General features: G+C 39.2%; 1 protein-coding gene across 3 annotated transcripts; it reads right to left on the bottom strand.

Annotated features, from left to right (window-relative positions):
* Nucleotides 1-930: 930 nt before the first annotated feature.
* IMPA1 (inositol(myo)-1(or 4)-monophosphatase 1) lies at nt 931-13,527 on the bottom strand. Of its 3 annotated transcripts, none has more exons than XM_014965589.1 (9): nt 13,450-13,527; nt 10,995-11,076; nt 9,693-9,826; nt 7,908-8,012; nt 6,581-6,626; nt 6,331-6,439; nt 5,506-5,614; nt 3,863-4,014; nt 931-2,943 (listed from the first exon to the last, which is right to left on the bottom strand). In XM_014965589.1, exons 2-9 carry the CDS (start codon nt 11,055-11,057, stop codon nt 2,825-2,827), a joined length of 837 nt encoding a protein of 278 aa, XP_014821075.1. In that variant the 5' UTR covers nt 11,058-11,076; nt 13,450-13,527; the 3' UTR covers nt 931-2,824. The 3 variants fall into 3 exon arrangements, with proteins under 3 accessions (XP_014821075.1, XP_014821077.1, XP_014821078.1); XM_014965591.1 differs by having other exon boundaries at nt 13,431-13,505; XM_014965592.1 differs by lacking the exon at nt 13,450-13,527 and adding an exon at nt 11,915-11,984.
* Nucleotides 13,528-13,559: the final 32 nt, after the last annotated feature.

Genomic DNA, 13,559 nt, shown 5'->3' on the forward strand with positions numbered 1-13,559 from the left:
AGTATTTTACGAACGTTCAGAGACTCTATCTCATATATAATCTCTCAAAAGCATTTTGATTACACAGCAATCACGAGTTCTGTTTTACTACAAAAAACACATACTACAAAAATTTGCCAAAATTGCAGGCTAGCACAAAATCAAAAATAAAATGCCTGTTAACAATTACATTTTGGTGTCCTTTCACATGCTGAAAGAAGTGGCCACATACCAGATGAAGAGTTATCTTAGCAAAGTAGCAAACAAAGTAGATTTCTGATCCCCCTGAAAGGGAGGCTGAAATCAAAGAGAACGCAGAAAATTGATGAAAGCCGACAAATATTTATAGAGTTAAAAAAAAAAAAAAAAAGGCTGTTCTCCAAAACAAATAGAGTGAGAGGGCCAAGATGGGAAATTCGTATAAATTTTTCCTGGAAGAACATTATTAGGAAAGCTAACAGTGAGAAAGCTACATGGTTGAATCCCCTGATAGGCCTCCAAAACAAATCACAGGCAGGATAATCTGCAAAGTCTGAGCTCTGAGGTTGGAGATGACTAATGCACCATGGTCATAGAATCATAAAATTCTCTAGGTTGGAAGGGACCTTAAAGATCATCTAGTCCAAACATCAACCTAACTCTGACAAAAAAATAAATAAGCAAAAAAAAAAAAAACCCACCAAAATACCACACACTAAACCATATTCTTGAGGACCAAATTTGATGATCTTAAGGATCTCACTTGAAAGTAGGTTTTTAGAGTTACTATTCCAATACTGCAGGCGTATGCATAATCTCACTTATCTAAAGGCACAACAGTTTATGATTTATGTAAATCAGAAGCCAAGAAGAGAAAGTGTTGACTCTGAGAAAGCCTGAAGCCCACAAATCCAGCCTGTTGGGATCCACCACAGTACTCCAGTGGATGTTGAGAAAGGAAGCACATCTGAAGCCACTGCCACTAAAGCATATTTATTTCGAATGTGTTCTCCCATCTCAAGTATTTTTTAGACACGTCTCCATTTCACAAGTAAATCAGTTTAAAAAAAATTATGCAGAATCTGTTATACGAAAGCCACAGAGATCATCATAGAATGGACTGGGTTGGAAGGGACCTCAAAGATCATCTAGTTCCAACCCACCTGCCACGGGTAGAGACACCTCCCACTAAATCAGATAACTTGAAGCGCCAAATAGTTCAGCAGACAGGCTTCTCTAGAAATAATAATGATCCCACATCAGTTACACTGAAACGATCAAAAAGTTTCTATCCTTGTCAATGGGAACTTAAAAAGTAAACTTAACGTAAGCCTGGCTTTTTGACAAGACCTTTAAATCTCATTAATGTTAATTGTCTGGCATTAGATACAACTTCAAATTAAATATTTCTGCAAAAATCAACTGATACAAAAGACTGGAATTTACAGTAAGAGATCTGCTGAAACTTCAAAACAGAGAACACTGTTTCCCAAAATAAAAATAGCAGGACAGCAGTACAAGAAGCCAGAGTTTCCATAGCACTGCTGTGTCTTTACTGGACTACCAATGAGACAACTTTCTTTAGGAAATGTGGAAAAATCAGTCTAAACATTTATCTAAGTTAAATATTTTTTTTAAATGCAGTAATTATTTGAAGAGTACACCAATACTTTTAAAAACCTTCAATACAAAAATTCAAAGAACCAGTACAATTTTCAAAGTTTAGAACAACTGACACCAAGAATGAAATTACTAACATTTCTTATATTTATAAACCCTCTAGGTTTAGATGTGTATTTCTTTTGTGCCTGTACACTCTATAACACAATGGAAACCTGATCCTGGTCGGTCAGTGCTTTTATAACTTACAGAAAATGACGTAAAAAAATCTGGACTATAGGCTTATATTTTTGTGAGCTGAGTTACTGAAAACTCTCTTGAATTTTAATAATTCCTTAGACTTTGAAAGACACTCATCCATGGAGAATCCTAAGCAAAATTAACAGGAGTTACACCTGCCAAGAATAATGCAGGGGACCTAGTATCAGCTGATTCCAATGGTCAAATGCAAATCACACTTCACCTCAATGTACAGTAAATCCATTTGGTGATAGAAGTTGTGCTCACAACTTATTTCTGGGAGATGTGCATATTTTCTGGTACAAAACATATTATTTTAGCAACTGTAATAAATCTGCAAGCATACTGGCCACATAAGAGCCTAAAGAATAGGATGTGTTTACCTACCGTAAGAAAGGTAGAATGATGAATACAAAAACCATGACAGCTAAGTAATAACAGCTTTAAATTAGGGCCAAAACCAGAAGCAGCTAAAGAAAGTTTGAAAATGTGTGAGCTACCTCTACAAAAACTCTAACCAGGGAAGGAAATGGATACACTGATGGCACTGATCAACAGACAGGGTAGAGAAAGACTGGATAAACACTAATGCCTTCATCTTTGGGGGTTCAGGATCAGATGCGATGATGTGGTGCTAAGACAATGAATTTTGTTTTGTCATTTGTGGAACCAGAGTTCCACAAGTATAAATTATCTTTGCTTATCTATACATCAAAGAGTCTCTCGTACGCCTTCCAGTGCAGTATAGAACTTGAAACTATTAGCTGTATATATTTGCTTCTTTTTAGAGATCTTTATGTAATTGTGATGTTAAATGAAACACTTAACAGTAAAAGCTTACTTAGAACGTTGGTCCAATCCCAAAACACTACTTAACAGTCCCACCAGTGCTGAAAGACTACCATCTATTTCTCTATCTTTTTATCAGGTTCAAGGTGTAGAACAACGACCACATGGGAGTATGAGACAACAGTGTATAATTACATGGAAGCTGTAGGTTTGGTGTTCAGTCAGTCGCATCATCCCTTCTCAGAGGAATTATTTGGAGGGCTTTGGCAATTCTCTCTCCTATAGCCCGACTACTTGCTGCAATTATTCTTCGAGACATCAAATCAAATGGTCCACCTAGAAATCAAAGCAAGCAAAGTAACTAGCTTGTACCTAAAGTTAGAAGTTGGTAAGAAAATAAGCATTGAAAAAAATCAAGTGTAAATGATATATAGCTATCTAGGACCAAGTTTTCCTGGACAAAAACTCATATAACACAACAGCTCTCTCATATGAGCTACATTGAAATTCTCTTCAGTGTATGTTTACTGTCTTTCCTCACTCTTCCAGGTGCTCAGCCAAGGGAGCAAAGGTTGTCTTGTAGCTTAAAAACATAAAATTGAATCTCTCTGTCTATTAACTGGATGGAAACTCTGTTCCGCAGCAGTAACTTGGAAAGAGGACTGAAAAACTTCTTTGCCTTCTCTCTTCAGCTATGTTTTGCTCCCAATTACAGAATCATAGAATTGCCCAGGCCAGAAGGGACCTCCAAAGGCCATCTAGTCCCACCCCCCCGCAGTCAGCAGGGACACCCCCAACTAGACCAGGTTGCCCAGGGCCTCGTCGAGCCTCTCCTTGAATATCTCCAGGGAAGGGGCCTCAACCACCTCCCTGGGCAACCTGTTCCAGTGCTCCACCACCCTCACAGTGAAGAACCCTCTCCTCATCTCCAATCTAAATCTGTTCCCCTCCAGCTTAAAGCCATTGCCCCTCGTCCTGTCACTGCAGGCCTTTCTAAACAGGCTCTCCCCAGCCTTCCTGTAGGCCCCCCTCAGGTACTGGAAGCTGCTATGAGGTCTCCCTGAAGCCTCCTCTTCTCCAGGCTGAACAACCCCAGCTCCCTCAGCCTGTCCCTGTAGCAGAGGTGCTCCATCCCCCTGATCATCCTTGTGGCCCTCCTCTGGACCTGCTCCATCAGGTCCATATCTTTCCTATCCTGAGGGCTCCAGAGCTATTTAAAAGGCCAAGAGAGTACCACACATGCCCACGTACTCACCTGAGACATCTAGCAGTACCCCCCCTGCCTCAGTAACGATGATTCCAGCCCCTGCCATATCCCAGCAGTGAATCCCCATCTCGTAATAGGCATCGGCTCCTCCCGTTGCCACAAGGCACATGTTCACAGCTGCTGTGCCAACCGCTCTAATCCTAAAGGAGACACAGTTGGTTTTACGGTTGAGAACAAAGTCAGAAAGTCCCAATGTCTGTGTACGCTGCACAGAGAGCACAGAAGCGTCACAGGCCTAGTGAACTGAGCCTGAGGAAACGTGATGGGATGTGGCACCGAAACAAATAAAAAACTGGGAATGAAGCTTTTCTGAGAGGTCTTCAAGCTACTGCAGCATACAGAAGATCATCAGAAATTATATTTATGAATTTTGTTAAGCAATTTGGTTTTAGAGTGGAAATACAGCATAATTATTTCACCTAAAACATATTATGGAAGATATCTACCCATGAAACAATAACAGATATTCTACTTTGCTTTTCGAATACAAGAATTCAAGCAGAGTGTACACTGTTCTCAGTGCTGAAAAAACAGTTTCTTCAGTTTTTCTGGTAACACTCAGAAGCAGCTCTGACTTGCAAAAAACTCTAACAGCAGTAATCACAAAAAAGAAATGACATCACAAATTTGGTCTGGATAACTTCATCAAAAGCCTTGTGTTACAAATTTCAGTTTCTTTTGGAAACGTTAATGCACTTAATGAGTAAGCATGTCTTGAACAAATAATTTGAGTTACTTCAATTATCAGTAAAATGTACATAAAATTGTAACTGATAGCAGCTAAGCTGCTGCAAGAAGCAAATTAAATCAATTCCAATCTCAATTTATTGTTTACAAATAAAATACCAAAGTTGAACTGACAACATACCTAAAAATCCATTCCCTATTCTACAATTTAGCATACATCCTTTATGACATTGGGTGACTTCTTGAAAGTAGAAAAAAATCTACATGTGAAGTGTTAAAAAAAAAAAAAAAAAAGGTAAAACTGAAACCCTTTTTACATCAGAAATACAAGTAGGGCTGAGTAACAAGAAACTGTCTACTGAAACCACCTTTAGACATAAAATGGTTTGTGGAAATGTTGGCTGTGGCTTATCTGAAGGAGAGAATGTAGGGAATGTAACCAAAATATGAGCAGTTTATGTATAATTTGACCTACTTGGACAAATTAAAAAAAAAAAAGGTGCTGAAACAGGAAAGGGAGATCTATTTTTGTCTTCTGATATATATATAAAAACAGCAATGATTTTCATTACTACAGGGAAAGGAAACTAAAAATGTAATATAGCTTCTGTTTACCCAGTTTTACTCCTTGTGTGTTTCTGGAAAAAAAAAAAGGCACAAAATTGTATTTCATTTTTTTAACTAGTAAATACAATACATTTTAGTCCAACAAAAGCAACTATGCTCAATACTGATTGTCAGGGATCTCTTAGATATGTTCCAGCTTGAAAAAATTAAACATGCTTAAGAGTTTCTCTGCAGAAGCTACTAGACAAAAACATTTCAATTGTATTTCGCATTTAAGGTGTCAAATGTAATGCAACCCATCCTTCCTGAAAATGATCATATTTACATATTTAAATATTAACACTGTCAGTAAATATAAAAATTAGGAAGTATCTTACCCGTGAATAGGAATACTGAGAAGTCTTTCCATGTTGGAAAGAATTATTTTTATAGTCTCTGGATCACGATTTGAGCCCAATTCTGTTACTAAAAGGGATTTTGTAATGTCTAGAAAAGAAAGAAAACCTCGCTTTTCCAACAGTACGACTTATGCACTAACAGTAATTAGCAGAGCCTACATCATTACTTTCTTACAAGACTGAATAAAATTAAGGTATTTTAATACAAATATTACATATATCAAATGCATAAAAATTTGTTCTTACATGTTCTTACATGCTTAAATGGCAGGAAAAAATAAAATACAGTCAACAAAGCGCAATCTGGTGCATCTATATTAATGTCATTAGTAAATAAAATTTTATTGCTATAAAAATTAGAACAGTCCTCAGATCTTTAAAGGTGCCACTTTAAGTGTGGATTTTACTTTACATAGGGTAGTATACACGAGTGACGCTGATTTAAACCACTAGTTCACACCTGGAAGAAGCTGAACTGTTTGCAACTGTTCTTTAGAGTTTGTAATAAATCTACCATTACACACATTCAGGGAATTAAAAACAAAACACACACCCCCCACACGGACACACAGGGAATAAAATCTTCAATTGCTGAGACCTGATTTTGCAAAGATCGAGAACTTGCATTGAAGAGAACATAAAAGCTGGTTCTCAAAACTGAACAACCCACGGCCTAGAAAAGCCTTTCTTTGCAAAACAAAGCTGTAAGCTAAGAAACAGGAATATATCCAGGTCTAAAACGGGTGATGCCTCATTTGCAAAATAAATGTAATTACTAGAAATAAGCAACTCAGTTCAGCTTACCTTCTTGGCCTGATACTTTAAGTTTTTGACCATTGCAAAATGCACCCTTTCCTCTTCTGGCAGTGTACATCTTGTCTTCTATGCAACTATACACAATTCCAAACTCTATCTGCAAGAAATAGTAAAGATACCTTGAGGTATGTTTTTCCTTTCTTCCTGTTTACCGTGAAAATACAGGTCTTAGTTGCAGCTAGCAACAAAGAATTAATTTGGTTTTGATTGATTAGATATTAAATAATAAAAAGTATACCTTTTTGTTTACAACAAAGCCAATTGAAACTGCCACAAATGGAAACCTACAAAACAAAACATTTCACTAATTTACAGTGAGATACTATGCTTCTTTCATTACCATGCTTGCTGTTAATAAAAACAATGTTCAGAGCAATGTATATTTCAAAAAGAAACTTGGACTGTGTAGGAAATACTACGTTTCTGGAACTTGCATAATTTACTATGAAAATAGGCCCAAGAACACAAATTACCATTTAAAATACAAACTTTTCCATCCACTGAAATTAAGCTTGTTAGAGCTGTGGGACTGCCATCCCTGCTAGCTCACTGACTGTTATTTTATAGCCAAAGAATACAAGCAAACATTGACACTACTAACCTTTCTCAGCAGGAACATGCTGGTTTCGTCAAAAGCAGCACATCACCTCTCCCCCCACCTCCACTTTCTCCACCAAAGCAACAAGACAGACAGATATTGAAGTGAGAAGAAAGAATGTAGAGGAAAGAGGGAAGGCAGGGGGAGTATATAGGAGATCGTGGGCTGCATCTCAGTCTAAGGTTTTAACAACCAACCAAGCACATTTTTTAAATTATATTTTTTTTTTTACTCTTCAAAATTTGCAGTTCTAAAACATTTGCCTCAATTACTACCTACAAAAACACATAGGCTTTTAAGTCTGTAAATCCAGCAGAATAGGTTGTTTTCTCACAGCTTTTTGAATATGTTATTTAGCAAGATTCAGCAGCTGTTTAAATCCGTGGTGCATACAGCGGCAGTCATTTCAAAATTAGAACCAAGTATGCTCAGAAAAGCTCATCAGGGCCAAAATCTATCACATTTCAAAGACAGAGGAATAGGCAGTCAGTGCTACACTGAAACTTCCCTCCTTACCCTGGTACAAAATACCACTAGACAATCACTGGTGATACTCTGCTTGCTTTCACAGTAAGAATTTGGAATTTCTTAGAAATCAGCAGTGGGAGCTGCTATTGCCTCTCTGAAGATGCTGCAACTCTGAATTCCGAGTCCTGTTGCTTCACTGTCAAAATCTGCCTTCCTATCTTTGGCACCTGTGCTGCTGCCTCCTGCTATGTAGTGTGGGCCTCTTATGGAACAGCTGCTGTCAGTTACAGAATGAGATTACTGTAATACAGAAATACTAAAATGATTACAAAAACTTCTTAATAATGGCTAATAGCAATTTGTAACTATTTACAAGTTCATAGCATCTCTTTTAAAGCAATTTAAAAGTGAAAAAACCCTTACTTTCATGGGACTAGAGAAAGAAAAAAAAAAAGCTAATCAGTTGAAGTTGCTAACGTTAAAAAAATGAAAGGTGGACCTGTGTACAAAGTTGGTAGTTCCATCAACAGGGTCAATAATCCATGTGGGGTTATCTGTCAAAATGCTGCCTTCTCCAGCTGCAACAGATTCTTCCCCGATGAAGCTAGAGTAGCAAACACGTTTAAAAGGCAAAAAGAAATTGTTTAAGAGTTCTCAATTACAATAGCGCCCTTGAAATTACAATTTTTAAAGTGAGAGGTAGGGTTTTGTACCATCAGTGATCATATGGAAAAAAGTTGAGAAATACACAATTAATCTGGAAAGCACCGACCGCACTGACCAAGCTTGTACCATTATTTGTGATGTCAGAGATTAGCACAATATGTGGGAAAAAGAACTTTATGGAACTAACTTTACATTTTTACATTGACATTTTCACCATTTTTTCCAGTAACAGCATCATCCAATTTTAGTCAGAATACTTGTAGGTATTTATAACTTTCAGCTTATTTGTACTATAGAACAGTACTTTTTAGCTTCTGTTTTAACTGAAGCAAGCCCTTGTGGTCATATGCATCTGGTTAGACCATTGCAGCAACTGTTAAATTTGTAGTCTGATTTCCATCCAAACATGACAGAAAGTTGTTAGTCTCAAAACTGTTCAGTTTTACAAGCCTTACAAAAATGGTAACATGGTAAAGGGATGAAATCCAAACCAGAGCTCCTCCTGAAGAAGATGGCTGAGTGCTTGCCCAAGCATAACACTAAAACTAAAGGCTACACAAGGCACAGTGCCACAGGAACCCAAATTTCACAAATTTTGCTGCTCATGAAAATATTTGTTTTGAACTGGAAAATTATTGGGATGAGTCTAAGAGGGTGGAATTCTCTTCCATGCCTTTTGCATGTTTTTAAATTAATCACGTATTACTCAACCTGTGAAAAGTACACATCAAACACACGCCTTCCTCCACAAACACGTAAAATGAGGAGAACTGCTTGACCAAATAAAGTTCTTTTAATATTGATTAGGAGTTTTATGATTAACTATGGAAGCGAAGGTGATTGCTCAGAAACACCGTGTTTCCAAAAAGCAGCAGATCTTCACGAAGAGAAAAGAAAGCCTGCATAGTTATTTAGGCAGAAGAGCAATTTGTTAAAAGAAGAAATTCAACACCAGTATGTCTAATGTGATATCGATTATCTAATATAAAAAGAAGCTAAAATATTCTAAAAGTATTATCTGTCACAGAAACTGTTATTTCAAGGTCATTCCATAAGTCTGTGTAGAGACTGTATATCAAGAATAAATTTATTTCAGAGGGGGGAAGGAGGAGGGGGACAAAAAAAAGGGAAGATGATTAAAAAAGTCAGTGTTTTGTATGACAGACTTTCAGTTCTGCAGAATCAGAATACCCTGTCGTCTTTTAAGGATATTTGCTGTTCTTAAACTGTGTAAGATTTGCCAAAGGCATGCTCAGCACCATGGGACCCATCCACAGTTTCAACTGGGGGCCATCTTTCATTCTCCAACACAAATAACCAAGACCTTATTTATGGCTGGCTCGTCTGGAAGTAACTTTCAGCCTAAGTCCTGAGCAAGGGTCAATTCATGTCAGTAGACCCTGGGGACACCTTGTTTTGTTACTACAGCCCTGGGCAAAACTTCAACCCATTACTACTCTAAAATACTTAACATACTGAGGGTAAGGGAGAACTGTGGCACTTTCCAGCATGCCAACTGTAATGAAATTTTACCAAGCAAAATCACAAACTGTCCATTTTCTTCTTCTAGTCACCTCTCCCCTCCTTCTATAAAAAGTGTATTGATAAGAACCCATACCTGTGAGAAGGATACTTTTCTTTTATCAAAGAAATAATGAAGTTTTCTACTTTTTGATCGGTTTCTGTCACCAAATCTACCGGCGAACTTTTAGTCATAACAGATATTTCTTCTTTGAGTGCTCCACGAATCATCTGTTAACAAAAGGCGGGGGGAAAAGGGTTTCTCCATTATCAGTATGGAAAATAGCAGTTTTCCCAAAAAATTTAAGCCTAATTTTTACTGTAATTTTCTATACTGCACTTACAAATACAAGCAACGACAAAACCTGGAGCTAACTGCAGGAGATGGGCCTTACCCAGCTATCTCCATCTCTCTCAGTACACACTTTTACATGACCTTAAATCCAAGTACTACAAGATCCACCAGTGCATAAAACTGAGCTCTCTTTTGTTAGGACAATTTTTAGATTTATAAATTTCAATACCAGAGTTGAATGAAACACTTAAGACTGAGCTTAAGTCAGCTATTTTCAGCCAGACCCTGCATTTATGATCTTAAAAAGAATCAGAGTCAGCTTAAGCAAGAATCCATGCCTCACAGCCCACAGAATTATTTTATTATTACTTAGAAAGATTTTGCAGGAAGACTTTAATGAGGTCACTGCAGGGACAACGTTCTGCAGATCCTGCAGCTCCAGGGGACAGAATTCACACATGTGCTATCTTGTCTGGCTGCAACAGCATTCCACTGCACCAAGGAGAACTACCAAGAACTGAACATTAAGTAACCACTCTTACGCTGAGGCTCGGCCAAGATGGGCAAACTCTTTTGTGTCCTAAGCCTTCTTAGATCACAAAGGGGTGCTTCTTATTTACAGAAGGAAAGCAGTCTTCATAAAGAGAACACGACATGGCTACCTTGTGCCAACAACAAGCCACTGCATAAAGTTGACTGAGGAGTTTGCAAGAAAGACCGTCAACAGGTTTCGGGTGGTAAAATAATAAGGTACACAGGTGCAGTTTAAGGGTAAAACCAGACATCCTCTTTGTTTACCACAATTCAGAATGTTTTGTTTTGGTTTTTTTTTTTAAATCAAAACTAAGGAACAAAAGATAATGCTTATTCTTTAATCAGACTCTGGTCCAAAGAAAGGTGCAAAGTTGTTTTCTTAAATTAACCCAGCTGTAAACATGAAAGACACTCCAATCTTGAACCTGGACATCACAGAATGACTGTGCTAATTTATGTTTTTAACAAAATACTCCTCAGAAGAATATCCAACATCAAAGCTCCTTCAAAAGCTCTATACATACTAGACTCAATAAATAACATTATTATTTATAAATAGTTTATACTTACGTCTCCGGCTTTCCTTGCTAAAGCAACTGCATGATCCATACATTCTTGCCAGGGGTCTGCCATCTTTTCTTAGATATACAGCCTATCAAAAGGATAGTTTAACACAAATATTATTATGGCTATTTTTAAAAAAAATTCTAATTTTCTCCTCCCCTGGTCTGGACTGCACTGTTCTCTCCTTGCTGGAATATGGAAGTTTCGCCTATCCTTTCCTCTGACAAAAATAACTTTAAAAGTATTAAAAGCTTGGTCTAAGTTACCAGATTTTTTTCCCCACATTTTGTGACTATCAAAAAGACCTAACAAAAAAAACATTAGCAACTACAGAGCCTCAGTCTTGAAAGGTACATGCATATACAAGATCCCACATTTAGACACTGACCTCAATATACATAAAGGCTTTGAAAAACTAACTGTGGTTACACACAGGCACATTCTCAAATACGGTCTACAGCTCAGGGCCTTTTTGCTTAAAAATACTAGAATCTTCACTGTAATTTATTGCAGAAGATTGCTAACATACAGCTTAGTCTATTTTTAAATATAGCTTAAATGACTTTGAATATCTTAAATTAGAAGATTGGAATCTTAAACCCCAAATCTGTCCTTTCTGTATTTTAGCCCCCCATGCTTTGTTCTAGGGGTTTATTCTAAATGCAAATATGAAATGGCTTAGACTCTATACAAGACAGTTACAAGATCCCAGTCATTTAAAAGCATATTTAAAGTCTATATTTTTATGTATTATGAAGCAATACAAGCCATCTTATCTTCTATACATCTCTACTTTCATGAGCAACGTGAAATACAAAAGAGTATATCATACATTATTTCTGATACACCCTCAACAGACCAGAAATTCATCCAATGATGCAATGGCATTCTGAATTTTGGGAGTCTGCTTAGTTTTTGAGACTTACCCCTTTCAGAAGCCTCCTGAGTATTTCCTACTTAAGTGATCCAGTCTGTAAGCGATGACCTGGGTAACAGTTTTGTAACACTTGCAGATTCACAAAGATTAGATAAATCACTATAAAAAACCCCAGTTCCCCAGTCAAATCATCCTGATCTAATGGTCTTTGCCTCTTTCAGCCTTGATCCTAAGCAGGTAGAAGGGGCTACAAAAGCCAGGTAAAATGCAAAGATGCTTCAATTATCTTGATAATGTTCCTATCAGAACATTTCAAGTATAGGTTTTGTTATATAAACATAGCAATAATTTGTCAGGACACAGAACTGAGTACAGGTAGAACACAGAACAGATAAAGAGATATGTCTTGCAGATAGAAACACAACTGGCACCAGACAGAAGTTCCTCTATTATCCATAAATGACTGGTAGGACTAGTGGGACCTCAAGTACACTGACACCCAGTACAACAGCAGAGCCTCATAGGGAGAGGAAAAAACACCATTTATACCCAAAACCTCGCTCAAACAGTAACTCCACATATTCTAGTTAAATACCAGCTCCTATGCTGATGGGAAAAAAAGTGGGTTTATTGCCCCAGCATCATTTTATCACAGAATCACAGAATCTTCATGGTTGGAAGGGACCTTGGAGATCATGGAGTCCAACCACAAAAAAAAAAAACAACAACCCACCAAAAATCAAAACACCACACCCACCCACAAACAGACACAAACCAGTAATCTTGGGCACTAGAGCATGCCCTGAAGTGCCACGTCTACACGTTTCTTAAATCCCTCCAGGGATGGTGACTCCACCACCTCCCTGGGCAGGCCCTTCCAGTGCCTGACCACCCTCTCAGGAAAGTCATTCTTCCCAATATCTCATCTAACCCTCCCCTGCCCCAACTTCAGACCATTTCCTCTGCTCCTCTCATGATTCCCTTGGGAGAAGAGGCCAACCCCCACCTCTCTCCACCCTCCTTTCAGGGAGCTGTAGAGGGCAATGAGGTCTCCCCTCAGCCTCCTCTTCTCCAGGCTAAATAACCCCAGTTCCCTCAGCCTCTCCTCGTAGGACTTGTTCTCCAGACCCCTCCCCAGCTTGGTGGCTCTCCTCTGGACACGCTCCAGCCCCTCCATGTCCTTCTTGTGGTGAGGGGCCCAGAACTGGACGCAGCCCTGGAGGTGAGGCCTCACCAGTGCCCAGTCCAGAGGCACCATCACTGCCCTGCTCCTGCTGCCCACGCTGCTCCTGACACAGGCCAGGATGCTGGTGGCCTTCTTGGCCACCTGGACACACTGGACGCCCCAGGACGAGTTTGTCCCACAAACCCAGGCCGTGCATTCCATGTAGAGGTCTAAACCCCGGGCTGGAGAGGCTGAAGGGAAGGCCCGCACTGCCCGGCCGCGGCCCTGTCAGCCCGGGGCGGCCTCAGCCGGTGACAGGGCCACGCAACCCCGGGGGGCGGCAGCGCGTTCCCCTCAGGACAACCCGAAATGAAGGCCGAGGAAGGAAGAGGAGTCTCACCGCGCCCCGCCGCTCTCACCTCCGCTGCCTCCCGTCCCGTCGAGGCCGCAACCGCCCCCGGTGCGCAGGCGCCTGGTGAGAGGCCGTTAACCCCAGCGCCCCCCCCCCCCCCCCCCCCCCCCCCGGGTG

The sequence above is a fragment of the Calidris pugnax genome, unplaced genomic scaffold (assembly GCF_001431845.1).
Source record: "Calidris pugnax isolate Ruff unplaced genomic scaffold, ASM143184v1 scaffold41, whole genome shotgun sequence".
NCBI classification, from domain to species: domain Eukaryota; kingdom Metazoa; phylum Chordata; class Aves; order Charadriiformes; family Scolopacidae; genus Calidris; species Calidris pugnax.